Raw genomic sequence first — 26,103 nt, 5'->3', positions numbered from 1 at the left:
GCTCATGGGTCTGAGGGAGGAGGGCCAGGACTTCCGGGTCCTCCAGGTGGTTGGTTGGTTTATTTAAGGTCCTCATAAATAAATCAGTCAACACGGGAGTTTTTTGAAACAGTTCTCTTTACCCGTGATCACTGAGTGATGCCTGCGGCTGGGAGGCCGACCTGGGGCAGGGGCTCGCCCGCCCTCCCTCCCCCCACGCCACATCGCCCAGTGGCCTCGTGGAAAGAGGATTCTCCCATGCAAACCCCGGGGCCGGAGGGGAACGAGGAGCGCAGTTCTGCGCCCCCTACCCCTGGGGCACGGACACGGCCACAGCACGGGGGGCGGAGGGGCCCCGGGGACACGAGACACTGAGGAGAGGGTCCCGTCCGCAGCCGACCCCCGGCAACGGGCGACCAGAGGGGGCGGGGCGGGACTGAGTGGCACAGGGGGCGAGGCTTGTAGCAGCGAGTCCCCCCTCCCCTCCTTTCGGACGAAGAAGGAAGACTTGGGCCCCGCGACTGGGGAGAAAGGGGAGGGGGCAGCCTCTCCCCGCATGCGGCCCAGGAGGGAAGCCCCGCCCCCTTCCCGCGGGGAATGGGCACCCATCTCCCCTGGGAAACTGACCAATAAATTACAAAGTAGAGAAAAGGGAGGTGGAAGTTTGGGCGCGGGATTGCTTCCGGCCCTCTTCTTTTCCCTTCTCGGTCCAGTTCATGTGGTTTGGTCCAGGCCCAGTCCATTTGTGAGGCAGGGGCGCACGCTCCCCTCTAGTCTGTACGGGTGGTCCAGACCGCGGCGGGAGCTCCCCGGCCCGCACTCCCGGCGAGACCACACTCTGGGCAGGAGGGGAAACAGCCCAGCCTCTGGAAGATTCTTCCATTCGAGTGAGGTCACCTGCATGGACGCCGGGCAGCATGTGGAGCAGTGCAGATCCATTGTGCCGACCCGAACCCCCAAGATCGCCCAGTACAGTCCTCACCTGGAGGCCTGCACTAGCAGGAATAGGTCCGGACCGAAACGCCATCTGCCCGGGAATTTCCAGAAGTCTGGCCTGCAGGGAGAGCGAGCAGCTGTTCAGCCAGGATGAGCAGCGGTTCAGCGCATGCGCGCGCGCGCCCCCCCCCCATTCCCACCCCCCACCCAGGGTTTCTCCGACTCTCATCCCCAAACATCCTTCCTTGGAATTCCCCTTCCGAAATGACAGTAACGGCTGAATGTTCGCTGCCTTCCCTCCCTTTCCCACAGCATTGGATTCATCCAAGGTGCCCCAGATGACACGAGGCGAGTCCATTTCCCACCGTAGAAAGGGGGTGCGAGATTAATTCATTCCACACGCGGAGCAGAGGGTTGGCATATTGGAGCAACCCATTTGCCATGAGTGGGGGAGAATGAGCGAGGACATTTCAGAACGTGGAGAGGGGGGCTTCTGGAAAGTTGGGTTGGTCCTTCGTCCACCTCGAAGAAGGGGAAGGGAGGAAGGGCTGACGTATGGGGGAGCCACCCACCCACCTTCTGATTGCAGCTTGCGAAGAGGGAGTCCCGGCGAGCCCAGGGCCCCTGCTGCGGCCGAACGAAAGTTGGGGGGCAGCATCTCAGCTGAGTCGGGGGTTACGCCTCGGAGGTCCTTCTCTCTGAACATCTTCCGCCAGGACGGGGAGCGGCTGAAGGACTTGGCGCTGTCCTAGGTACATGGGCCGAGCATCCAGTGAGGGACTGGAGTCCGCTTCTGACTCCGCCCCTTCCTTTGACCCCACCCCTATCGGGATCCCCGAGCTTCTTCAACCTGGCCCCGCCTCCAACCACGACTCTTGGCAAAGGCAAGCCCGACCCCTTCAGCTCCAACCCTGAAGGTGCGGCTCAGAAGCCGAGCCACCTGTACCACTGCTGCGCCCACCTCGTCCAGCCGCCTGTCTGTGCCCAAGGAGATGAGGTTACTGAATTCCTTTTCCAGGAGCTGCCGTGCCTGGGGAGGAGAGGTGGGAGAGGGAGTTGCCGGGTGCAGACTGCGAGGTGGGGATGCCCAGTATGACCCGGGCCAAGCGGCAGCTCACCTGTGCATTCTGCGTGGGGATCTGCAGGAGCAAGGCTAGGTCGGAGTAGTCAAAGGTCTCGTCCAGGGCCAGCAGTGCCCCGTGCACCCCGCTCTCCGTGAGGTTCGTGGCAAATTCCTTCAGTCCCAGTCCGGACACCCAACCCATGACCCGCTCATTGGACCACACCATCACGTCTGGGGACCAAAGGGACCCTCAGCTGCAGGCCCGTCCGATTTAGCCCATACTTGCACCCCCATTTTCTCTTTTCTGGCCATGCCCCCTATACTGGCTCCACCCCAGGGTTTATGATAGGGCTCCTCTTCCCTGGCCTCCCTCCCCTCCTCCAGTCACCCTTTCTCCAGTCCTGCCCCTAAAGCCTCTCCACTTGGCTCCCAGAGGGACGTTTATACTTTCCTACTCACCTCGGATCTGGGTCTGACTTTCTTCCCGCCTCCTCTCCAAGTCTTTCCGGTCATAGTTGAGCCGTTTCAGGCACATGATCCCATAATGCAGACTCACCCTGAGCAGCAGGGGAAGTCGAGTCACAAATGGGCCTTCACAGCCCCCGTGACTGTGGCTCCTACTGGGCCCTCCCCACTGACTGTGGTCTTCTGGGAGGGGTCAGAGAGTGTTCCATCGGTCAGTTCTAGTGATTGCTGCCCTTCTCAGAGTGGGGGTGCTTTCAGCCGGCAGTCCCTACTGGCTAACCTGGAGGGGGTGTGGTGTCAACTACCCAAGCTGTCTCAGAATTGGGACTCTTCCTAGCGGGCCATCTTATCCCTGAAAGGGGTGCAGGAGTCAATTTCCTGAGAATCTAGGCTAAAGTGCCAACAATAATCCAATACATTTCCCATCACCAGTCCCATCGGCCAAAGAGTCTCTAGGAGTGGGAGCTTCCCCCTGGACCATCCCCATGGGCCAGGCAACTCCCACCTGTGGAAGCTGTCCACCATCTTGAGTTGGCCTCGGAGCTCCTTCTTGTTCAGATGGTCTAACATCCGGGCATCCACCAGTGACTCCATGAAGTAGCTGCGGTACTGGGGCAGCCCCAGGCTGGGCAGCCAGTCGTTCCCCACCCACTCGTGGTTCATGTCGCCGTATGCCAGGATCTGGGGCCATGGGCAGGTGGGGGGGGGGTCAGGCCCTCTGACCCCTTCCCATGTACATATGAAAGGGCACAGTCTAACCCCCCAACCCAAGGATATTCTTTGCACACCCCATAGCAGGACGGTGGCCAATGTCTCTGCTCAGGAGAGTGGATCGACCCAAAGCTGTCTCCTACTCCTTCACAATGACAGAACAGACCCCCTCTACTCCAAGTGTGGTCCTTGGACCCACAACATCACCATCACCTGTGAATTTGCTGGAATTGCAGAACCTCAGAGCCCAGGCTACTGAATGAGAATCTGCATTCTCACAAGATCCTCAGGTGATGTGGACGGCACATGAGAGTGTGAGAAGCACTGGTCTAGCATTGTCCCAACTCAGAACAACGCACTGGTCCACCATCTCTACCCCTCCACGCGAGACAATGGATCCTTCCACCGCGGCTCTCCCCACAGCAAAGAGGAATGGATCCATCCATCACTCCCACGCTGTCTGGAAAATACTAGTTCAATGCTGTACTTGGCCCAGGACGGTATGCTGGGTCAGCCCAAAGCCCTTCACTGACTTTAACATAAGTAAACAACCCATGACTCCCCCTGACTGGAAACAAAAAGCCCAGTCCAACACAATTCTTCCATCTCAGCTGAGTTCCTGCCTCCCCCTTCTCCAGAAGAGCTCCTCCTCCTCAGCCTTTGCGCCTTACGCGCTGCCCCTTCAAATGCTCTCCCCTCAACCAGCAGCCAACCCGGTGCACAGCACCTCCCACTAGTTATAGCAATAGGACAACCTCTGGAGCCCCCGCAACCCACGATAATGGAATGGCGCGTGCACCACAGCTAACAACGGAACCACCTGGCTTCTACCAGACCCCCACCAAGCCACAGTGAGAGCCAAGCTCCGCGCAGCGCCCCCCCGCGGTGATGAAGGAATGCTCCGGAGAGGGTGGGGGCGGGGCTCGGAGAAGAAAGGGTGTCCATGCAGCGTGCACAGCCTGTTCATGCGCCCCCGTCCCGCCCCGCGCCCCCTACCTGCTCCCAGCTGATCTCCTTGGTCTCCTGACCCGTTAGTGGGAAGAGGGGAGAGAAGGGATGGGTTAAGGGGCAGGTGAAGGAAGGCAGGAGGAAAGGACAAACTGGACAGCCACAGACTCGCCCCGGCCACCCCTCCCCAGGGAGAGTTAGTGCCATTCCCAAGGCCGCCGGCAGGGGGCACTCACAGGCTTGGTCGTAGCCGTAAGGGACTCCATCTCTTCGTGTGTCATCCACACATTTCCTGTGGACTGAGGGGTCGCGGGTGTTATGGAGGGTGAGAGGGGGCTTCCAGATACGGAAAGGGAGGGGGTCGTGCTCCTGCAGGCTCAGGTGGGGTACATTTACACCCACTCTACTTTCTGGCCTCAAAGGTCAGTCACTGCTTGGGCAAGACAGTGACAGAAAAAAGGAATGATCGTTCATTTATTAAGCACCTGCTTATACCAGAACTTGGGCTTTGAGGTTGCGCAAATCCAGGTTTCAATTGGGGACCTGCTGGACATTTTGCCATGTGGCCCAGTGCGAGCGATGTCACCTCTCTGACTTCACACAAATTACAGAAAGGGTTCAGAGTGAGGTGGCAGACACAGCAAAGGGGCAAAGGTTTGGGGGAAGAAGGAGTGCATTCACATTTACTGAACATGTGCTCACAACATCCCCAGACTCACACACGGGGGCAAAAATTTATGTAGCGCCCCCTGAGTGCCAGACACAGTGGTAGGGTCTGGGACAGGCAAGGGGAAATTTGAATACGGACTGAAGGGCAGAGGGAATGAACGATAACATTAACGTCCTTAGGTATGATAAGTGCCTAGTGGCTTTGTATGGGAAAGTTCTTCTTTTTAGAAGATGCCCCCAAAGTAAGTTTTCGGGCTAATTTATGCTGTCCACAAGTTGCATTCAAGTGCTCGGATACAACATGCACGTGTAAACAGCAAGAGTCGCAAAGGGTCAACAATGGCTGGGTAAGGTAGCACACAATTTTCTGTATGCAAGGAAAGGATAAAATATTAGAAGGCAGTAAATGCTATGGGGGGAAATTAGGTATTAATATCCGAGTGATGAGAGAATGAGCAATTTAGCTGTTGAGTTAGGGAGGCGTCTTGGAGGTGGTGACATTTCAGCTGAGACCTCAAAGCTGAGAAAGAGCCAGCCTGGAGGAAACGGGGAGGGGTGCTCCAGGCAAAAAGAGCAGCGGATGCCGAGGGGCGAAGTCAGGAAAGGAGGGGTGCAGGGAACCGTATGGATTTGGCTTTTTCTCCAGGTTGCGGTGTTTGAGACAGACTGAGAGTTGGGGGTGCAGGAGAAGCAGGGAGATCTGAGGGAAGCCCCCCCCCCCCCCCCCCGAGATAATCCAGGTGGCAGGTGGGGAGTAAGTCTACGGACGGAGCAGAAGTAAACAGGCCCGGATTGGCTAGTCTGAGGATAAGAGGCGGGGACAAGAGGCAGCAAGGGCTAGGGTTGGCTGCTGGACCCTCACCGTGCGGGAGGAGGCGGGAGCGGAGGGCGAGGTGAGCGAGACCATCTCCTGGATGGCGAGGCGTAGCTTGAGCCGGTGCAGCGGGTTGCTGATGCCGATCTCGCGCTGGATTTCCGTGTCCGACAAGTTGGCCATGATGGCACCACTCTTGACATTGGCCCGGCAGGCGGCCACATACCACGCCGGCATGCCCACCCACAGCTGGACCAGCAAATGGAGCAGGGAGAAGGAGAGACAGAGACAATATAAGAGGAGAAACGAGAGAGAGACAGAAAGAAGGTGAGAGATGGAGACAGAGAGATAGGGAAAGGCAAGTGGAGGAGAAACAGAAAGACACAGAGTTGGCGGTGGGAAGGAACAGACTGACCAAGTCAAAGGGAGGTGAGAGTCAGAGGAAGACAGGGGGACGGAGGAGAGTCATAGGTAATGCAGAGTCAAAAGGGACAGAGAGGGGTGGGAAGAGATAGAGATCATAGGAGACACAGAGATGAGAGACAGACATGGGGAGAGCAAGGAGCAAAGACATTGGAAGTGAGACATGGGAAGACCCAGAGACGTGGTAAGAAATATGGGTAATGGCAAAAACACAGAGATGAGAAGAGGCAGAAAAATAGCCAGGGAATCCCAGAGAGAGAGAGAGAAAGATGTGGGAAGAGACAGAGAGAAGCGACAGGAGACCTGGGCTGAGTTGCGCATGGCCAGAGGGGCAGGGTGGGGGGAGAAGAAGAAAGAACAGCAGAGAGATGGACAGGAAGCCTGACCCCTCCCAGGGCTTCACCCCATCCCCCTCCACCCCATCTGGGTAAGGTGGATGGTGCTGGGTGGCCGCAGCCCGCCCTAATAGTGGGGCTGTCACAGGGGTTGGAGATCAAGAATCAGGGCATTTCTGGGCCCCAGTACCTCCAGCCAGGAGACCACGGTGGGGCCATCCCAAGCAGCAAAGGGCAGGCCCTGGCGGCAGGCCTCTTCCAGAAGTTCATGCCTGGGGAGAGGGGGCTGGGGCTGGAGCTCTCAGGGGTGGAGACCCCCAGCCCTGCTGGGCGGCCCCCTTCACCACACCCCCCCTCCAAGAACACTCTTATGGGTGTAGAAAACATGCCACTGGAATCTTTGCAAGCCCTCTCTGCTCTCCCCACTCCCACACTCACTTCCTCTTGTTCCTTCGGTCCTTGTCTCCTGGACCTGTGAGCTTGGCTAGCCCCAGAGGGTCGGTGGCCAATGTCTCATCTGAGGGTGTTCCAGCTGGAGGCAGGGAGGACCAACATGTGGAGATTCTCGAGGGGGAAGCAGAACCTTTCATGCTGGGGGTGGTGAGGAGGATGCCAGGAAGGCAGAGGCCCCAAGCGAGTAGTGAATGAAGCCACAGAAAGGGAGTGATAAAGCTGGACAGGGACCATTGCCACCTGCCAGGCAATAAACTGGAGACACCCCCCAAATAGGGGATTGATTGGTCTGGCCTTGTCCAGGCGGCAGTGGTGTGCTGGGAAATGTCTAATAGCTCCCTGAGGAGAAAAGGGATATTCTTTGATTTGGAGCGTTTGCCAATTTCCATGGTGTAAATAATCCCACTAAGCCAATTTCAAGCTACCAGTATGATGTCAAGCAGCTCACAAAATTCCTGAAAATTTAACTCTTGGCTCTTACAAGCCAGTACAAGCGGGCTCCAGCACACTAGGAGCCCTGCCTTTAGGATGCTCCTTCCTCTTTCTCTATTTAAAAAATGGTAAATGAGCCCTGGCTGGTGTGGCTCAGTGGATTGAGTGCCGGCCTGCAAACCAAGGGGTCACTGGTTTGATTCCCGGTCAGGGTACATGCCTGTGTTGCGGGCTGGGTCTCTAGTAAGGGGCAGAAGAGGCAACCACACATTGATGTCCCTCCCTCTCTTTCTCCCTCCCTTTCCCTCTCTCTAAAAATAAATAAATAAAATCATTTTAAAACATGGTAAATGAAATAACAAATTGATTTAGTCCTTCAGTCACTCCAGCAGGCCACAAAGGGCTCTTTTCTTGTCCTTCCTCTTCTCTTCCTCTGCCAAGTCCTGTCCCTTCCACGTTGTAAATGAATTACCAAATCAGTGAGAACATGAATGAATGTCAAGTGATTATGTAAAGAAGAAGAAACAAAGGCAGGAAGGGAACAAGGGAAGGAGGGAGGGATGAAGACGGGGAAGAAGGAAGGAAGGAAGGAAGGAAGGAGGGAGGGAAGGAAGGAAGGAGGGAGGGAAGGAGGAGAACTAGGGTACTCACCCAGAGAGGAGCTGTCCCGTCCTGGTGGTCCCATTCTCCCCTTCTCCTTCTTGCCAAAGAGACGACCTATGGATGACTTGATGCTCTTCTTCTTGGGGGCTTTGTGCAGGGCGTCTGGCGGGCCCTCACTGGATGAGCAGGACAGGGTGAGGCCGGACCCCTCCAGGATGCGTCCTTTCACCCCAAGTCTCTGTCCCCTCCCACTTCACCCTCCCAGGCAAGCCCATCCCTGCCCCATTTCTTGTCCCTGCTGACCTTCCCCTCGAGGGCCCCCCATCTTCCAGGGATCCCGCCTGCAGTGCCAGGGCCTGCGTCATTCTCTCAAGGCGGGCAGAGCGGGGAGTGGGAGGTGGGGTGTCTCCCGGGATGGCTGGCCCCTCCCCTCGTGGAACCCCAGGTTCCTCCTTGGGGACGTGATTCTGGGGATAGAGACGTAGAGAGGCTGGACTGAGTTGGGGCACTTATGTCGGGAGCTCCTCATTAGCTGGGATGTCTACTAGGGGTGTCTGAGATGCCCCAGGTTTGGGCACTGTTTCTGAAGGCAGCCTCGTTCACATGGGGTGAGTGGTAGAAACATAAAGCTAAGTCCCACTGGAGCTTGGCAGGCTCTTATTGATGGTGTCTTAGCTTATGGTGTCAGGAGTGGGATCGGCATGGCCTCAGGGAAGGGTACTCAGTTACAGGTTCTGGAAGCAACAAAGCTTGGGTTTAAGGCAATAAAATAAGGCTAGTATCTCTAATGCATCCCGAAAGTCAACTCTGAGGATCTAATGGTAGTTCTCAAATGTACATTTAGTCACAGACATTTTTTTAAAAATTCTATGCAGAAACTTAATGCATAAAACTGATAAAGGTATGCCCTGGCTGGTGTGGCTCAGTGGATTGAGCACCAGTTTGTGAACCAAAGGGTCACCAGTTCAATTCCCAGCCAGGGCACATGCTTGGGTTGCAGGCCAGGTCCCCAGTAGGGGGCGTATAAGAGACAAACACACACTGATGTTTCTCTCCCTCTCTTTCTCCTACCTTTCCCTTCTCTCTAAAAATAAATAAATAAAATCTTTTTTTAAAAACTGCTAAAAGTAGACCAGAGCTAACTCAAGTACAGTTTGGAGTTCAGGAACACAGTGGCTCAGCCTTCCCTTCGCCCTTGGAGTTGGAACTTTTAGGGAAAGCTAAGGTTGCTTTTGAAAACCACCGGTGTGAGGAGTTATTGTTGCTGTCTGTCGAGGAGCCCCACTTTGGACCCCCTACCCACCCCACCACGCCGGGACATCAGAACACTCACAGCTTTGTCGGTGCCCTCACGGGCAGGACTCGGGGGTGCCAGGCGGGGTGTTGAGTGGCCAGAGCTGGGAGGGGAGGGGCTGGCAAGGGTAGAGGTGGTGAGGGAGGGGGGCAGCGAGCAGCTACTGCGGTAGCGGCCCAGCGAGTCCAGGCCAGAGCCAGACACCCGGCTCTCCAGCTCTTCTGCCCTTTGTTCGGTTGTCTCCTTTTCCTCCTGGATCAGCCTGAAGAGGGAAAGGGGAAGACTGGTGAGAGAACTGAGGCAGACAACTGGGGAAGGAGTGAGGACCCCAGTGGGCCAGAAAGTTTGGGAAGGCAAAAAGAATTCTGAAAGCCCTGGCTGGTGGGGCACAATGGACTGAGCGCCGGCCTATGAACCAATGGGTCTCAGGTTCGATTCCCAGTCAGGGCACATGCCTGGGTTGCCAGCCAGGTTTCCAGTAGGGGGAGCTTGAGAGGCAACCACACATTGATGTTTCTCTCCCTCCCTTCCTCTCTCTCTAAAAATAAACATTAAAAAAAAAAAAAGAATTCTGAGGAAAGTATAATGAGGCCAGGAGATCTTGGTGGATCCATGATGGCTTCACAGGTTCAAGGGCAGTCAAGGGGCCATGACAGGCTCTGGAGTTCGTGGAAGTAGATCAGGGAGGACGATCAGGACCTGCATCAGGGTGGCCCTGATAACCAACTGGTTCTGGGAAATTATAAGGGAATTTTTGTGGGCCAGAGGTCAAGTTCCCAGGAGAACATCAAGAGCAGCAGACTCGCAGACTCATAGTAAGATCGAGATAAGATCTGGGATTCTGAGATGAACCTAGGCTCTGGGAAGGTCTCGGCAGGTGAGAGTCGGTGACTCATGTCCGAACAAGTGTGAATGGAAGGTGGGGGTCATGTCAGTGCACTTGCTGGGCCCCAGGGAGGGCTCGTCATTAGAGAATTGCCAGATAAGGCTGCTGCTGGGGCACCAGGGTGCACTGCATATGATGGGTGATTCCTAATCCGTTGAGGATTCTTGTTATATTAGGTAGACATTCTTGCGGTGCAGAGGTGAGGTTCTTGATGTGTTATAGTGACATTCTTGGTGTTTTGGAATGGGGTGCTTGTGTCGAGGATCTTGGAGTACCAGGAGTCTCTGGTTACTGGTTGTGTGAAGCCATGAAACCCATGGTGTACTGGAAAATTATTAATGTACTGGATTGAGGATTTTGAAGGTGCAGTCTTTGCCGTATTGGGAAATTGTGAGTACTGACCAAGGGAGGTATATACACATATATATCATACAGGAGACTTCTGGGTGCATCCTGGGGGTTCCTGGACACTGAGGGAGGGTTGGGCTGGGGGCTGGGAACATTTCTTGAGGACGGTGGAAGAGGAATGGGATCTGGCCTTCACATCCGACTCCATAGCCAGAGGGGCTGTGGGCTGGGCTCAGCGGGCCCGCGGGCACTCACTTGATCTCCTTGTTGATGGCCTCCAGCTGCTCCTGAAGCATGATGGCCAGGGTCTGCACATCCGCCTGCCCACTGGGGGACAGCAGCTCAGCCCCGAACATCCCCTCTGCCTCCTCCTCATCGGAGCCGTCCAGGTCCCCAGGAAACGGGGGCGGCATGGACCCCGCAGGGGCAGATCGCTCCCACTCCTTTGTCTGTGTGGAGACAGAGAGACCCCAGGTGGGTGGGGGCCAAGGTATGCCCTGGGCTGCTCTTCAAGTCTCCTGACCTTGCCCATGACCCTGTTTACATTTCCTGACACTGGCTGCCCTCGCCATGAGATCCAGCCCCGACATGGTTTCCAGCTCAGTTTTCTGTCTTGACAGGCCCCATTTCTTGACCACGCCACCCCACTGTAACTACACCCCCTCCCCATTTCAGTTTCCGTTGATCCAACCCACTTACTTTCTTCACTTAAGTCCACCCATGTAGGATTCCACACCCCGCCCACCACCCCCATGCCCCACCCCTCCCCCACCCCGCCATTCCTCCCTGGTTCTCACCAGGCAGCAGGGGTTCCGCAGGAAGAGACATCCGGGCCCGTGGGTGGACCGAGTGGTGGGAGGACGAGAGAAGACAGCATGGGTCAGGGACACCCTGTTTCCCAACTCGGCCCCCTTCCAGAGCCCCGTGTGATCGACCTCATTTCCCACGGTTGCCCACCCAACCCCTGCTCAGTGCAGACCCCAGAAGTGGCTGCTGACCTTGGAGGGCTCATCCTTGACCCCTGACCAGCGGCTCCGTTTGCCTGCTCGGCCACTGCCAGCCCCATAGGGGTCCAGGTGGGCACCAGAAGGTAACGTGGGTGCCTGGGAGTAGCGGAGCTCCAGGGCGCTGCCAGGGAGAGACCTGTGGGCGTGGAGACCCAGGGGTCCGGAAAAGGAAACAGAGATGAGGGGTCATGGGGAAGGGCCCGGGGTCAGGGGACTAAGGGAAGGATCTGAAGTCAAAGGTCAGGGAAAAGGATCTGGGGTCAGAGGTCATGAGGTCAGGGGTCCAGAAACTAGAGATCAGGGAAGTCTCAGGAAGGCTGGTAGTGGGGGTGGAGCCAATGTGGGGGTCAGAAAGGAGGAGCTTAGCCAAGGGGGCCCATGGGTAGAGGCAGGGCAGAAGGGTCCTATCACCTGGAGTAGGAGGACGGTGGCCTCCCCCGCAGCTGGTCAATCTCCATCTGCATGCGCTCCATCTCCGCCAGCAGCTGCTCCTGCAGGGAGCCGATGATAGGTGTCAGGTCCCAGACCCTGACCCAGCCGGGCCTGCTCCGTGGCCCTGTGCCCCCCTCCCCGCCCAGACCCCTCCCTACTTTGTTGAGCAGCAGCTCGTCCTGAAGCTTCTTCATGTTGGCAATCTCCTCGCTCAGTGAGTTCTGTGGGGGACAGGGGTGCAGTGAGTGGGGGGCCTGCAAGGGGCATGCTCTGGGGGCCTGAGAGGAGCCCCAGGGGTGGGAGGTGAGCATGAATGGGGAGCTGGAGGGCCTGGAGGATGTGCATCCTAAGATGTCACAGAGTAGGGGAGTCCCTGGGAGCCCCAGAATTCCACATCTTGTGTAATCAGAAGGCTCAGTCGAGGGTCCATAGCATAAGGGGCTTGGAGAAAAGCCACGGACTCGGGGTACGGGTGCCTCAGAATTTAGCTCTTGGGCTGTTTCGGTGAAGGAGTGGTCCCGGCAATACAGCAGAGAAGTCTGTCAGATTCGGAATGCTCAGGTTTAGGAGGATCTCAGGTAATGGATCCGGGGGAAATATCTCGGGCCCAGGGATCCAGGCAAGAGGTGGTCCGGGAGGCAGGGTAATGGGAGGGCTGGGTTGGGGTGCACCTTCTCCTCCAGCGCCCCCATCCGCTCCTTGAGGTGAAGCTGTAGCCGTTCATTGGACTCGCTCAAGAGTTTGTCCACTGTCTCGGACAGCCGCTTATTATGGTCGTCGTTCATCTTCTCCCGCTGCCGGGCCTGCTCAAAGACGAGGGTGTCAGAGGGTGCTCAAGCCCACCTGGTCCCAAATGCAGCCCTTGCTGTACACACTCGCCCCACTCCCACTCGCTCATCTAAGCCCTGCCCCAGCCTCAAAGCCCCGCCTTCACTGCCGCAGTCGGTTCCCTCACCCGCTGCAGTTCTTGGTTCTTCTCCTCCAACTGGGCCTCCAGTTGCCGAAGCCGCTCCTCAAAGTTCCCATGACGCTCCTCAGCCTAGGGGATGCAACCCGTGACCTCTGACTTTCCCACTGGGCCCCAGTGGGGCCCCAGTCCCGCTTCTGCCAAGACTGGGTTATAGGTCTGGCACCCAGAGTTCCAGACTCTTCCGGCGGGACTCCAGACCCTGCGCCTGTGATTCATGCCCTGCCCCTCTTCTACAGGCCCTGTTCCTTTATCAGTTCATGTTCCAGTCCACCCACCCTTTCAGTCCAAACTAGAGAACTGCCCCCCCCCCCCCCCCCCCCGCAAACCTCCAGGCCCTGATTCCATTCCAAGCCCCATCCCTTCCCTAGACTCCAGGCCCCGCCTTCTCTACGCCCCGCCCCTTTTCCCCGGAGACTCTAGGCCCCGCCCTAGGCCTCCCCTCACTTTATTGAGCGCTGCAACTCGCTGGGCCAGCTGCGCCTCTATCTCAGGCAAAGTCTCCGCCTTCTGCAGCGTCTGCTGCAGCTTCTGCTTGGCGTCGTCCAACCACTCAGCCAGCTGACGGCTCTTCTCTTCACTCTAGGGGTAGGACAGAGACAGGAGAGAGGAGGAGATAGGTCACACAGGCCATGACCACCTCCTCATCACCCTCCCCGGCAGCGCCCCCACCTGCCGGTACAGCGAGTCCTTGCTGGCCAACTCGTTCTCCAGCTTGTCGTTGGCGTCGTGAAGAGACGTGGCCTCGCGCTGGGCACTCAGGTAGCGCTTCTCCAGGGTTGTGATTCGCTCCTCCATATCCTCCCGCTGCGCCAACGCCTGCAGAGGTGGCAAAGGGCTGCGTGGACTACAGCTCCCAAAAAGCCCTGGGGGTAACCCAGGCTTGGAGCCCCAGATTAGGCACCCCAGGGAATCCTGGGAAATAATGTCCCCTGACATCCAGGCCTCGGAATGGTGGAACCAAACCTGCCAAGAGCTCCCAGGAATAGCCAACGTTAGGCCCCCTGGTGGCGGTATCACGCTTTCTGTGTATTTCCAGGCCAGTACTGCCTTAGACCCTCCCTGCCTGGATGGACCTAAGGCTCATGGGATGGAAAATTTCCTCCACTCTTCTTCGACCACTTGCTTCAAAAATCCAGGGCTTAGGTGTTTCAGCAACTTCTGGCACAGCTCAGGCTTAGAATCACAGAGCAAGTGCCCTAGGGTCTCCTGGGAAACAAAGGCCCTTTCCACCTGGGAGGCAACATCTCCCAAGATCCCCCAGGGTAACACAGGCTCAGAACCCCAGAAAAGGTGCCCCAGGGTCTCATGGAAGATGGACCTTGGTCTGGGAGCCCTTGTGGTAGCAGACCGCATTTCCCAACAGGCCCCAGGGCCATTGGGGCTTAAAATGTGAGGGGAAAGGCCTTTGAGAATCCGTGCCTACATTTGCCAGCAGTCCCTGGGACATGGGGGTTAGGATGAAGGGCCCCTAAGCTAGGAGGTGGTGAAATGCAGACAAAAGAATTCAATGTGAAGGCACAAGAGAATTCCCCACTGATAATATAACTACGAACAGTTCCTGAGGGCCTACCACATGTGTGGCACATACTGATCCTCTGGCAAAAATCATAAGTCTCATTTTACAGGTGAGGAAACTGAGGCTCAGAGAGGAGGAGAATCTACATGACTTGTGAACTGAATCCAGGTTCACTCCTGAGCTCTGTGGCTCTGGGCAGAGGGAGATGGGTAGGGTGAGGGTGTGGGGGGGCACAGGGCAACCCACCAGGGGCTCCGGCCTCACCTCCTTGAGGTCGCGCTGGAGCTTGGCGTTAGCTTCCTCGGCCTTACCCAGCTCACGGTGGGCGGTGCCCAGCTCCTCCTCCAGCTGGCTCATCTGGCGGCACAACACCGCCAGGCGCTCCCGCAGCTGGCACACCTCCGCACGCTGCCGCTCCAGGGCCTCCTCCAGCTCAGCCGTGCGCCGGTTGGAATCCCCAACGGGACCCAGGCCATTGGCAAGGGTCTGCAGTGGGGGCAGTGAGGAAGGAAGGGACGGAACCCAGAGTGGGGAAACAGAGAGAGAATGCAAGGAGAAAGTTGGGGGGAAGGATGAATTAGAAATCAGTAGGGGTCATGGAGGTCACAGAAGTTAAGTACAGGACCTGAATCAGGTTTTAGGAGTTCAGATGTCCCTGGGTCAGTGAGGATCATATCAAACATTAAAGGGACCATCACAAAGTCAGAGACAGAGTGGGAGTCACAGGGATGAGGATGAATGAAGAGCAAAGGGACCAAAGGGCTGCCACCTCATACCTGTCCGTCTCCATCCTTTCCCGACTCCTCCAGCCCCGATCGGCGCCTAGACAGCTGCTCTCGGAGGCTCAGGCTCTGGGAATGGGAAAGGGAGATCAGGGCCAAAAGATTAGCTCTTTCCCACTGGCACCAGTCCTCTGTAGCGAAAACCCTCCCCAGTCCTGCTGGGGGTACCCTTAGAGCCTGTGCTCTCATTATCTCTCTCTTCAGCTGTCCAGCAGGGTGGGAGCCCAGCCTCCCCCTTGTCCTCTTTAGCCCTGACTTTTCCCAGGCCACTGCTTCCTAAGGAGTGGGTTTCTCCTGGTAGCCCCAGCCCCTGGTTCTCACCTTGATCTCACTTTCACTAGGCAGTTCTCCTCATAGCCCTGCTTGGGGAGTTCCTCCATAGGAGCCCCCCTGGCTCTCTCCATGGTCCATCCCCATGGGTCCTCTGCTCTGGTTCTACCCCCAACGGATTCTAGAGTCCGGAATCAAGGGCACCCCTCTGGGAGTTCCTTAGTCCCTCCCTCCCCTTCTTGGCCCCACCTCCTGGTTGCTCATCTCCAGCTCTTCCTCTAGCACTGCCACCCGCTCCAGCGCCATCCGCAGCCGCTCCCGGACCTGGGGACGGGGCAGGACAAGAGGGAGATAAAGATCAGATCCCATGCAGGACCTTCGGCAATAATGCAGCACACCTCTGCACCGGGCCTGACAGGGCCACGTTAGAATTCCTCTGCCACCAAAGAAGCCCCGCCTGCTGGTAGCCTGACCCTAGTTCATTTTTCCATTCACAACCCGTCGGGTCTCAGTCTGCACAAGCCAGTCAATTAGAGCCAGCCTTTTCCCCACTTAGGACGACCTGGACCAATTCAGAACAGCCACCTCCACGCCCGGGTTTCCCTTCTGCGCCCAGGATCGACCATTCTCATACCTTCTCATCCAGGGCCTTGTGGTGCTCGAAGAGGGATTTTAGAGCCTTGAGCACCTCCACCTCGGATGAGACCCCGCCTGGGGACTGGGCCTGGCGCTTCACCACGGTCATGCGCAGTGACCTCTCGTGCCTGGACACCAGGCACTCCAGGTGTTCCAGTAGAAGCTACAGGGATAGGACACGGGCCAAAGAGACATGGAAAGAGAAGCAGGATAGAGGGAAAATGTGGTTCAGACAGGGAGGTCGGACACACGGAGAAAGACATCGAGAAAGGTGGAGCCAAGTAAAGGGGTAAGGAACGAGACAAGTCAGGAACAGAGAACAGGATATCCGAGGTAGAGGGACGGGGCCAAGAGAGGAGTGGTACAGAAATAGAGATCGTTAGGAAGGAGGGGACCAGAGGACACCAGCCAAGAAATGGGAGCAAGGAGAAGAGGGGAAGGCGAGGTGGGGAAGAAAGATGGGTCAGGCACCAACAACGCGAGGCCCCGCCCGCACGAGTTAGGCCCCGCCCCAACGACCCTCACCCTTGTGTTGTTCCGCTCCGCCTTCAACTCCGCAATTTCTTCCTCCCGCTCCAGCAGTTGCTCCCGACATAAGTTCAGCTCCTTCGTCAGAGCCGCAAACTCCTGTCCAGATGTGGACAAGATCGAGACAATCAGATCAATATTTTCCCCATCTCCCTCAATGTAGCGAAGTTTGAAGGCCCCACCCCCTGCTAAGCCCCGCCTCTTCTAGCGACTCAGGCCCTGCTAGTTACCCGCAAAGCCAGCCCCGCTGACTCCTCCCCTCCAAGCGCCAAGCCCCGCCCCCTCCGGCCTTCCCTCTCCACGCCTACACAGCCCAAGGCCCCGCCCCGGCCCCGCCCAGACCTGAGGCAGCGCGATGCTGAGCTGTCGCTGCAGCGAGTCTTTCTCGTGGCCCAGCTCGCGCAGCCGCAGCTGCGCCGTAGCCAGTCCGTCCTGCGCCTCTCGCAGCGTCTCCAGCAGGCGCTCGCGCTCCGTGAGCATCGTGACCATGAGGCGCTCCAGCTCGCCGCCCGTCTCGTCTGGGCCCAGCGCCGAGCCCCGCCGGCCATCCTCGCTGATGGTGGGCATCACCTCGCACATCATGGCGGCGGTGCTGGCCTGCAAGTGCGGGAAAGGGGCAGGGGTCAGGGGGCCTCGTCAAGGCACAAGCTGAGACATGGCCACTCTGATACTACATAAAGGAAACTAAGGCCGGACCACCCAGGTATTGCACAGAAGAAATTGAGGCCTGTGCGTTCCGATGATGGCACAGGATAACCTGAAACCCGTTGCTCTCAGGAAGCCAGTACTGCCTAGCTGGGCGAGAACATTTGGGGAAACCGAGGTCAGACTCCACCAGGCACTAGCAGCAAACCTAGTCCTGGTCTAGTCCAAGAAACCGAAGCCGCGTGACCCTGGCACGGCCTGACTAAAAGTGGAAAATTCAGTCTTGACCTATTCTAGCCCTGTTGAGACTCTCCCTCAACCCACTGCCTGAGTGAGGAAACAGGCCCAGCTGAGAACCGTGACCTCAAGCCTGGGGTCACAGAATTAGGTCACTGCTGATAAGTGGTTACCTGCTATGCAGCTCAACTCCCCTGTCCTTCAATTTCTCATGTGGACCTCAGCTCCAGAAGAGTCTAAAGACCCACTCCACATGGGGGTGGAGAGAAGCATGGCAGAGGGCAGGGCAGGCTAGCCACCTCCCACGATGAAGGTGTCCAAGATCCAGCTCTCTCCTTCCTCGGGTCTCAGGAATCCTGCAGTCCCTTCCCCCAGACTCAGGAGGCTAAGCCTCCAGCCCCCTCCTTCCCAATTCCAGGAGTCAGAGATATCTTCCGCTCTTCCCCTGGGACCTGAGTCTGGGGTTTAAACCTCCAACCTTAGACTCAGAAATCCAACCTCCTTCAGACCCCTTCACCCCAGAACCTGGCAGTGCAGGCTCCCAGGACCCAGGAGTCTGGGTGCACAAGTTGTGGGCGGAGATGAATCGAGTTCTCCTGCACCTCTCCCTCGCACACAGCAGGTTGGACAGGTTGAGCTGGCCCAGCCGAAAGCAGGAGGGACTTTTACTCCTTTCCTTCTCTCCCTTCCGGCTGGGGCATAACTGGCTCTGCGAGTAGGTCTTTCCCAGCCCCACCTAATGTTCAGACTGTGTCCATAGCGTGGGACCGGGGCCTTGGACTCCTGTGTGGAGAGGAGAGGACTGAGAGCCCTGGAACCTGGGGGAAGAGGTGGCTGGGTCCCCTGGGTCTTTGAACAGGTACATCTGAGAATCTAGATAGCTGTATCGCAGCGCTCAGAGGCCAGATTCAGGAATGTGTTTACAAGAGGGCAGGCCAGCCTTAGGCCGGGAGCCAACATGGTATCCAAAGCCCAGAACCTACTCAGGACATACAACACAGGATGTTTTAGGGAGGCTGTACCAGAACTTCAAATTCACTGAGAAAGAAATGAAACACAGCCAGCAAGGCTGGGCAAAAATCTAAAAAGCCACTGATATGCAGACAGTGCAGAGTGCAAAAATGGATGCATGCTTCCACATTTACAATGTGAGCTGGGTAGGAGCTGCACATAGGGCATATTCTAGCAGCTAGGTCTGCAACTGTGAACCAGCCAAGAGCAAGCAGTAAGTTCAAGAGTGACTGGGTGACCTCAGAATGATACCTAAGAATATACCTAATGAAATGCACAACAGACCTAGTCAGGAGACATAATCTAGGACCAAAACCTACCAGGGATAAAGATACAACATAGAGTACAGCAGTGGTTGCATTCTCAGTTTTATCATGTGTCTAGATAATGCTAGAACTCAGAACCAAAAAGACATGCTCTAGAATTCAGAACGTGCCCTGGAGGTGGAGAAAAACCTAGAAAGTAGCAAGGAGTTTGCCTGGAACTTAGTCATGCCTGCAGGAAGATGTAGAAGGATGCATGCTGGGAATTGAGAATTTACTGGCATAAGGACTGAGCTGGCAAAGGCGAGATGTTGTGTTCTGGAAATGAGGACATTTCTAGGCTGAAGACTCTAGAAGAGGGGAGAGCCCAGAGCATGCTTAGAATGCTGAAGCGGCAGAGAGAGGAGGAAGCCCATGGTCCACCAGGGAACAAGTTCTAAACTAACATCACACTAAGGAAAAGGGAAACAGAGAAGGTGGGAATGAATGGGCCAAGAACCTGGAACCTGAGGAAGGAAGGAGGAAGGTCAAACACTTAGGTGGGAATCCTGTAGATTTAAGACTGTGGCATTGGATGGAACCCCAAGCAGGAAAGTGCACTGTAGAACTGATAGCACAACTCAGAGAAAGAGAACAGCACAGAATTGGAAGACACACATTCTAGAACTTAGAATGCCCCTGGGAATGCAATGTAAAACAGTGCCCAGGATATGGCTGGAACCTAGAACACACCTAAAATGAAATTTTAGCAGAGGATAAGATTGGTGTCTACACATTTAGGACATGCCTGGGGAGATGGCGGGATCAGAATTTGCCTAGAATTTAGCATCTAGCCTGGAACTTAGAACACGCCTTGGGCAAAGATGAAACAGAGATGTCAACTGGGTGTCATGTTCCAGGATCTAGAAGGAATCTAGAATGCAGAGCATTGCAAGGGTAATGTTTAACTGGAAATGTGGGAGACAGCGGATAGGTTCTGGATCATCTGACGAGCCTAGGTCACAGAACACATGTGGAAGGAAGCATGTGCGTTTGGCATGTAAGTACAGCCTGAGAGAGAGAGTGCACTTGGAGGATAGGACATCACCGTAGGGGCCTCGGAAAGCAATGGAGTGCTGGAAATAGCTCCAGAAGCTGGTTCTCGAGGGGAGAAAACAGTCCTGGGAGCCCAGCAGCTGGGACGAAATGGGGATGAGGCAGGGGTTTGTCCAGGCCACTGGGAGATGGCAGGTTGGTAAGGGGATCATGAGGCTGTGGGGACCTGGGTTCCTAACAGTAAGAGATGAGGGGCTAGATGCCTGGGGCGGGAGGAGGGCAGAGCTGGGAGGTCTGGATTCCTGAATCCTTGTGGAGATAAACGACAGGGGTTTGGGAGGGAGAGCTGGGGCAGACGGCCTCCATAGGGGCTGGTGACCAGTACAGAAGCTAGGCTCTGAACGCCTGGGTCCCTGAGGGGATGCAGGACTCCGACCGGCATCTAGGTCTCCGGGGGCGGCGGGGGTGGGGGGAAGGTGGGAAGTGCCAAAGAATTGCATTAACGATCGCATTCTGAGTGCCTGAAACGGAGAGAGTCATGGCGCCTGAATCCCTAAGGGGCAGATGCGGAGGTACTAGGAGACTGGGTATATTTGCTTGAGGAGTACAGGGGCTGTTGAACTGGGGGTCTCAAGGGGGCAAAGGCTGGGAACCTGGATCCCCGGATGCTCAGGTCCCTAAGGTGGACAGGGCAGGAACATTCAGAAGCTCTGACTCCTCAGGAAGGTGCTGGGGTCCCGGAAACCTGAGGTGCTGAGGACTGGGTGGAGAGCTTGGCCAGCGGAACCCTGATGTCCCAGAGCCCGGGTCGGGGAGGGCCCGGGTATCCCCGGGTCAAAGGCGCGGAGGGGGATCCCCGCGCCGCCGGCGCCCCCTCCCTGGCGGCAGCAGCGGGAGGTGGGGGAGGCGAGGCTGCCGAGTGCGCTGACCATGGACAGCTCCAGAGCGGGCCTGTGTCCAGGGCGGCCGCCGAGCCGGCCTGGACTGAGGGACGAAGCCGTCTGCCCAAGCCGGAGGGCTGGAGATGGGTGCGCGAATGGGAGACTCTGTACAGACCCGACGGGGGACCGGCGACCCTCGCCAGGAGAGTGTGACACAGCCGCGGCGGCATCTGGAGCTCTCGGGACTGGGCCGAGGAGGAGGATCTAGATTCTGAGGGGTTCCCAGGGTGGAACTGAAATCCAGGCTCCTGGGCCCTGGAGGCGGCGCAAGGCGGCAGTACGCCTGGGATTCTGGGGTTCGGTTGGGGACTCCGAGAGCCGGGAGGGGCACGCCTGACTCTCTGGGGTTCGGCTGTGAAATCTGGGCTGTGGGGTCCCGGGGGATGAAGAAGGGAATCCAGGATCTCGAGGAGGCGGGGGAAGCTCGGCGAGGGGTCCCCGGGGTGGGCGCTGCCTGGCAGGCCGGGCCGGGCTCTTACCTACCTGGTCCGCGGCGGTTGCGGGCGGAGCTGGGCTGCAGGAGGGACGTGGGGTGGGGTGGGGGGACCGGGCGGGGCCCCTGGCGGCGGCCGGGGCCCGGATCTGTAGCTCCGGAGCCCTGTCTCCGCGGCTCGCGCGGGCTCCGCGTCTCTCGCTCCGGCTTGGGCGCTGGGGACCCCCCCTCCCTCTCACAGTCTTACAGCCCTCTACCCCCTAAAATAGCCCCCTACCCCTGTCACAGTTAATCCTCCCCCCACGAGGCCGCAGGCGCCAGATCCAGGGGTGCCCACCAGCGCCCCCCAAAATCCCACCTTCCCCCCCAAAAAATTTCCTCCTCCCTCCCCCCAACAGGATCCTGGGCGGTCGTGGCCCCTTTAACAGGAGACTGACAGACGGCTCCGAGTGACCAATGGCAGACAGCGTCGGCACCGGCAGGAGGCTAAACCCCGCCTCCGCACGGGCTGGGAGGGGTCGCGCGGGCGGCGAGCGGGAGGCGGGGCTCAAGACAGATTGGCCAATAGGGGTGCGGCGTGAGACTGCTGGGGCGGGAGGCGGAGCCCGGCAGGGAGATGATGTCACCTGGAGCGAGTGGCGCGCGGCGTGGAACGCGAGTCGCGACCCCGGATCCCAGCGGCGACGCGCCGCTGGCCCTCGCGCCGCACGGAACAGGAGGGGCTTGGCGGGCGGTGAGGTGGAAGTAAAGGTTGTATTTTAAGGTGGGGGCGACTCCCGGAGACGCGCTTGGGTTGAACGTGGGGTGAATGCCGGGTCAGCGAGTGCACCTTGTTCTGCACTCTGCGTCTGTCTCGGGAACTGCACGCGGCACCCCCCACTCCTGTCTCCCACGCAGGGCTCCCCCGGCGGAGAAGGTGAATGGTTTGCTCCGCCCCGCCCACAGACAGAACACCCACTGGCTCCCGCAGCGTTTCAGGACTCCTGGGTAGGACCAGCTACAGAAGGGGCTTGGCCTCCGCCCTCAGAGTCTCTTAAAATTAGGGGATGCTGTCTTCAGGTTTGAATTCGCACTCAGACCTAGGCTGGGTCTCAGCCTCTGTCTTTGGACTTGTCCCTAGGAAGTTGGCTGGCTTCCACCTTCAGACCTGGGGAAAAATCTCCATGTGTCAGCTCTTGGACTCTGCAAAGGGCTTCTTCACGGCCTGGCCTCAACCTCAGTTACTCTCCCTCCCTCACTCCCTCCCTCACATCTCAAGACCCAGAACAGACACACAAACACTCAGTGAGGTTCAAAGATCTTTAAATAAGGAGCAGTTGACAATAAATACTGTACAGGAGACAGGGTGAGCAGGAGGGTCCAGATCTGTGGTTTCAGCCTCTGGACTCCAAGGACCTACAAGGAGGGTGAAGAGAAGGGAGCCAGGCTCAGGGTAAGGGACCTGGGGATGGATGGGTAAGAGCTAGGGCTGGCCCAGAACCAAGGGCTCAGGGAAGTGGGTTGAGGAATTCCAGGGAGAGTAGTTTCCAGATCTTGAATGGGAGTCAGCTGAGTCCCCAAGGCCTTTAACCAGAATGGCTTGGGGGTGAGAGTCTGGGTCAAGGGTCAGACTCTCAGGAGAGTAGCCATGCCTGCGGGTGGCAATCAAGGTTTCAGCAATCCTTGGCCTGCTTTGGGAGTCTGGGGATAAGGCAAGTAGTGGAGGCCCCTGGGGAGGGGTGGCGGCAGAAAGCTCACGAGTAGCTCTGGTGCTGCTGGCGCCTGCGAGCAGAGCGCATCTTCTCGAAGCGGGCCTCCATCTCCTCCAGCACTCGAGGTGTGTAGCGCACCACCAGCTTTACAGAGCCCTGGGCCGCCTTCAGCAGCTCCACAGCCTTCTCGTGCTGCTCACCCTCCACGCTCTGCAGGACGGTGCACAGACAGCTGGGCCCAGGGCCTGCCGCCTTCACCGGGCTTCCACCCCAGAAACAGGCTTCCACCCCGGAAACAGGACTGTTAGTGACCTGCCGCCAGCCCTGAGCTGCTGAACCTCCTGTCCTCATGGGAGAGGCAGGAACTCTTGGCTCAGTGTCCTCCCTCCAAATTTTCCAGGTTCTCCATGTCAGGGATAAGCTCAATGAGCCCTCAGTCACTGAGCTAGACCTCCGGGATCACCTTTATCCCCTCCTTTGCCAGTCAGCTACTCCCCAGCCCCATTGCTCCTGCCCTGAATCCCCCTTCTTTATCCCTCCCACCCCAGCCCCAGCTCAGGCCTCATCCTTTCCCCAGTGGACTCTCAATGTAGCCTCCTCCCTGGCCTTCATTTTCTCCCCTCAGTCCACCCTCCAGAGTCCCAAAGGGGTCTATCTACACCTCCAAGCTGAGTCTATCCCTCCTTTACTCATAGCCCTCCCACGACTCCCCAGAACCCTTGAGACAAAGCCCCAGCCTCTTAGGCTGGCACTCAGGCCCTACAAAGTGGGCCCCAACCACCCATGTAGTTGTGCCTCCATCTACTCCAACTAGTGATTTTAATTGCCTACATGCACCCATCCTCCATCAGAACCAAGTCCTTTACCTCACAGGAGTGTCACAGCCTCTACGTACAACACCCTCAGCCAGGAACACCTTCACCTTTTTTTTTTTTGCCTAGAGAACTCCTATTCATCCTTCAAAACCCAACTAACATGTTCCTTCCCCAGCAAAAACTTCTTTTCCCTCCCCTGGTCTGGTGCCACATCACAATGCTTTGTGCTTCCTCATTATTATCTCCCTGGATCAGGCCCACCTCCCTCATGAGAGAGGGAGTTCTTGAAGGTAAGAGCGGAGGCCAACTTTTCTCAGGGTCCACAGTAGTGTCCAGCACATGGCTGGATACAGAGGCAGCACTCAGTCTGTGTGTGATAGATAAATGTCAAAGACTTTGACCCTGTCCCCCAGCCCTACCAGCTTCCCACTCACCACACCATTCACAGACAGCAGCTGGTCCCCACGCTTGAGGCCTCCGTGGCGGTCAGCCACACCTCCGGGAATGACTCGGGAGATGTAGATGGGCGAGTTCTGCTCCTTGCCCCCCATAATGTTGAAGCCCAGGCCCTCGTCTGTCTTGGGCAGCTCCACTACCCTGGGGTGTGCGTGACCCTCACTGGCTGTGAAGGCGGCAACTGTGGCCTGGGAGAGAGAAAGCATCACATCAGGAGCTGAGGGGCCTGCAGTCTGGGGTGGAGGATCCGGGCCAGGAAGAGCTATTGAGGCCACATAGCTTTCCCCAAGCACAAGGCCCCTGCTAGTGCATGGTTCAGTGGAAGATCACCCCATAATGATTGTATGTCCCTTTTGGTTCACTTTGAACGGTGCAGACATGTCAAAGAGAAGTCTTTATTCGGTGTGAATGTATCTTGAATACTCAACACTTGCCAATCTCACTTTTTAACAGAGAAAAACAAGGCCTGAAAGAAGCTGAGAGCCCCCAGGAAGCCGCAAGAAATAGCATCTGACTATAGTTTAATCAGATTTTGGTGTTTATTGATATTTCATTGTATAGGTGTTTAAAGTTATCTCCGAATATGGCACCCAGTACTAGTTTCAATTTGCAGTTAGTAAAGATGCCTATTTTTCCTTTTATATATTTGTTTTTAGAGAGGGGAAAGGAGGGAGAAAGAGAGGGAGGGAAAAGTGGTTGCTTCTTGCACACTCTGTACTGGGTACCTGGCCCAGGACCCAGACATGTGCCCTGACTGGGAACCGAACTGGCAACCCTTTAGTTGGCAGACCGGCACTCAGTCCACTGAGCCACACCAGCCAGGGCTAAAGATCCCTTTCTTTATATGACATTTAAGTTAAAAATATGAGAATAGTCAAAATAAATGATAAAAAAGTAATAATAAGGGTGGTACAGAGATCTGACAAAAATCACGAAGGAAGAATCAGGATTGAATGACATTAGAAGTTCCGTGGATGCCTTGAGTGATGGGGTAAGGGGCGCCTACCTTGGCTGTGGCGTGGGCCCGGATCTCGGCACTGCCAGTGATGTCCAGCGTGTCATAGAGCTGCTCGTACACCTGGTGAGGACGCAGCAGCATCATGGAGCCGCCAGTCCCCTCCTCCCTTCGACACAGGAGTTCAGGCTTGCAGACTCTCCCACCCAAGGAACCGTCCTCCCCCCCCCCCCCCCCGCAGCCTGTAGTCAAATGAAACTACAACTCCCAAAGAATCACGGAGCTGACACAGGAACACCTCAAGGCGGGCTGCCCCAGGCACTGCTGGGAGGCGTAGTCCTGGGCTCGGGGCGACCATGAAGACTGTGGCAGCCGTCTGCGCCCCAGTGCCGTGCAGCACTCACCTCCCGGATGGCAGAGCAGAAGCGGCTCTGCAGGACACGCTGGAGGGCCTGCAGCTTCTGCGGGGGCAGCTCCCCGCTGCGCTGGAGCCGCTCCAGGAGCTCCACCGCCCGAGACACATCTGCTGGGCGGGGGCCGGAGCGTAGACACAACCACAGACACAATCAGAGACACCAAAAGGCAGAGGAGCACCGAGAGATGCGGCCAGAGACCGAGTAAGGGCGAGCGCAGACAGACCCCGGGAAGGACAGCGGAATCCCGGTCGGACATCCCCGGACACCTGGTGGCAAGGGCGCCCTGCGTCCCCAGGGTCCCCATATACACCCAGACAGGGGTGTGCAGCGGACGCCCCTCCCCGGCCCACTTGCCCACGGACCCTCCCACCCCCGCTAACAGCCAGACTCACGACGCCCCGCCCACGCCCCCACCCCCGCGCGATCCGTCCGCCCATGCCTTGCAGAGGTTGGGGCGGGGATGGGGGTCCAGGATGCTGGACGCCACCGGGTGGGCAGGGCCCCCTGGCGCGCTTACCGCGCTCCAGCCCCAGCGGCTCCACCAGCGCAGCCATGTCGGCGCCGCCACTGAGAACCGCCTGCCAGCCCGGTCACCAGAGACGGGGGAGGGGCTTCACAAGGCCACGCCCCTGGCGACGGGCGCCCCCTGTGGAGACGCCACCCGCTCACACCTCTCCAGGCGCCTTGGCTGCCACACCTACTGCT

General features: G+C 57.4%; 2 protein-coding genes across 5 annotated transcripts; both read right to left on the bottom strand.

Moving 5' to 3' along the window:
* Positions 1–106: 106 nt before the first annotated feature.
* PPFIA3 (PTPRF interacting protein alpha 3) lies at positions 107–21,343 on the bottom strand. Of its 3 annotated transcripts, XM_028529903.2 has the most exons (30): positions 21,116–21,343; positions 16,843–17,097; positions 16,498–16,599; positions 15,971–16,135; positions 15,586–15,660; positions 15,061–15,135; positions 14,549–14,770; positions 13,438–13,584; positions 13,213–13,347; positions 12,754–12,837; positions 12,470–12,601; positions 11,957–12,019; positions 11,778–11,857; positions 11,358–11,502; positions 10,615–10,802; positions 9,165–9,387; positions 8,135–8,298; positions 7,880–8,007; positions 6,782–6,875; positions 6,534–6,615; positions 5,634–5,834; positions 4,339–4,401; positions 4,151–4,177; positions 2,949–3,124; positions 2,438–2,535; positions 2,034–2,209; positions 1,877–1,945; positions 1,492–1,663; positions 962–1,033; positions 835–876 (listed from the first exon to the last, which is right to left on the bottom strand). In XM_028529903.2, the coding sequence occupies exons 2-29, from the start codon at positions 17,080–17,082 to the stop codon at positions 975–977; spliced, it is 3,585 nt and encodes a 1,194-aa protein (XP_028385704.1). In that variant the 5' UTR covers positions 17,083–17,097; positions 21,116–21,343; the 3' UTR covers positions 835–876; positions 962–974. The 3 variants fall into 3 exon arrangements, with proteins under 3 accessions (XP_035868415.1, XP_035868416.1, XP_028385704.1); XM_036012522.1 differs by lacking the exon at positions 21,116–21,343 and adding an exon at positions 17,556–18,018 and having other exon boundaries at positions 107–1,033; XM_036012523.1 differs by lacking the exon at positions 4,151–4,177 and having other exon boundaries at positions 107–1,033; positions 21,116–21,342.
* Positions 21,344–22,350: 1,007 nt separating this feature from the next.
* Positions 22,351–26,103, bottom strand: LIN7B (lin-7 homolog B, crumbs cell polarity complex component). Of its 2 annotated transcripts, none has more exons than XM_036012521.1 (6): positions 25,916–26,103; positions 25,387–25,505; positions 25,034–25,147; positions 24,006–24,215; positions 22,803–22,966; positions 22,351–22,460 (listed from the first exon to the last, which is right to left on the bottom strand). In XM_036012521.1, exons 1-6 carry the CDS (start codon positions 25,950–25,952, stop codon positions 22,439–22,441), a joined length of 666 nt encoding a protein of 221 aa, XP_035868414.1. In that variant the 5' UTR covers positions 25,953–26,103; the 3' UTR covers positions 22,351–22,438. The 2 variants fall into 2 exon arrangements, with proteins under 2 accessions (XP_035868414.1, XP_028385529.1); XM_028529728.2 differs by having other exon boundaries at positions 25,034–25,105; positions 25,916–26,017.

The sequence above is a fragment of the Phyllostomus discolor genome, chromosome 12, assembly GCF_004126475.2.
Source record: "Phyllostomus discolor isolate MPI-MPIP mPhyDis1 chromosome 12, mPhyDis1.pri.v3, whole genome shotgun sequence".
Classification (NCBI taxonomy): domain Eukaryota; kingdom Metazoa; phylum Chordata; class Mammalia; order Chiroptera; family Phyllostomidae; genus Phyllostomus; species Phyllostomus discolor.
Note: the sequence above shows the minus strand (reverse complement) of the source record. Positions and strands in the feature narration are given on the sequence as shown.

Bases quoted from the DNA above. Each gene is read 5' to 3' on its own strand.
- PPFIA3 (XM_028529903.2), bottom strand. From the start codon at position 17,082: ATGATGTGCGAGGTGATGCCCACCATCAGCGAGGATGGCCGGCGGGGC. The intron at 12,602-12,753 runs GTGAGGGAACCG...GTCTTTGAGCAG, and splicing joins AGAACCAAGAACTGCAGCGG to GCCCGGCAGCGGGAGAAGAT. The intron at 11,503-11,777 runs GTGATAGGACCC...CCACGCCCACAG, and splicing joins CCACCGTCCTCCTACTCCAG to GTCTCTCCCTGGCAGCGCCC.
- LIN7B (XM_036012521.1), bottom strand. From the start codon at position 25,952: ATGGCTGCGCTGGTGGAGCCGCTGGGGCTGGAGCGCG. The intron at 25,148-25,386 runs GTGAGTGCTGCA...TGTCGAAGGGAG, and splicing joins TCTGCTCTGCCATCCGGGAG to GAGGGGACTGGCGGCTCCAT. The intron at 22,461-22,802 runs GTGAGCTTTCTG...CCCTCCTTGTAG, and splicing joins CAGCAGCACCAGAGCTACTC to GTCCTTGGAGTCCAGAGGCT.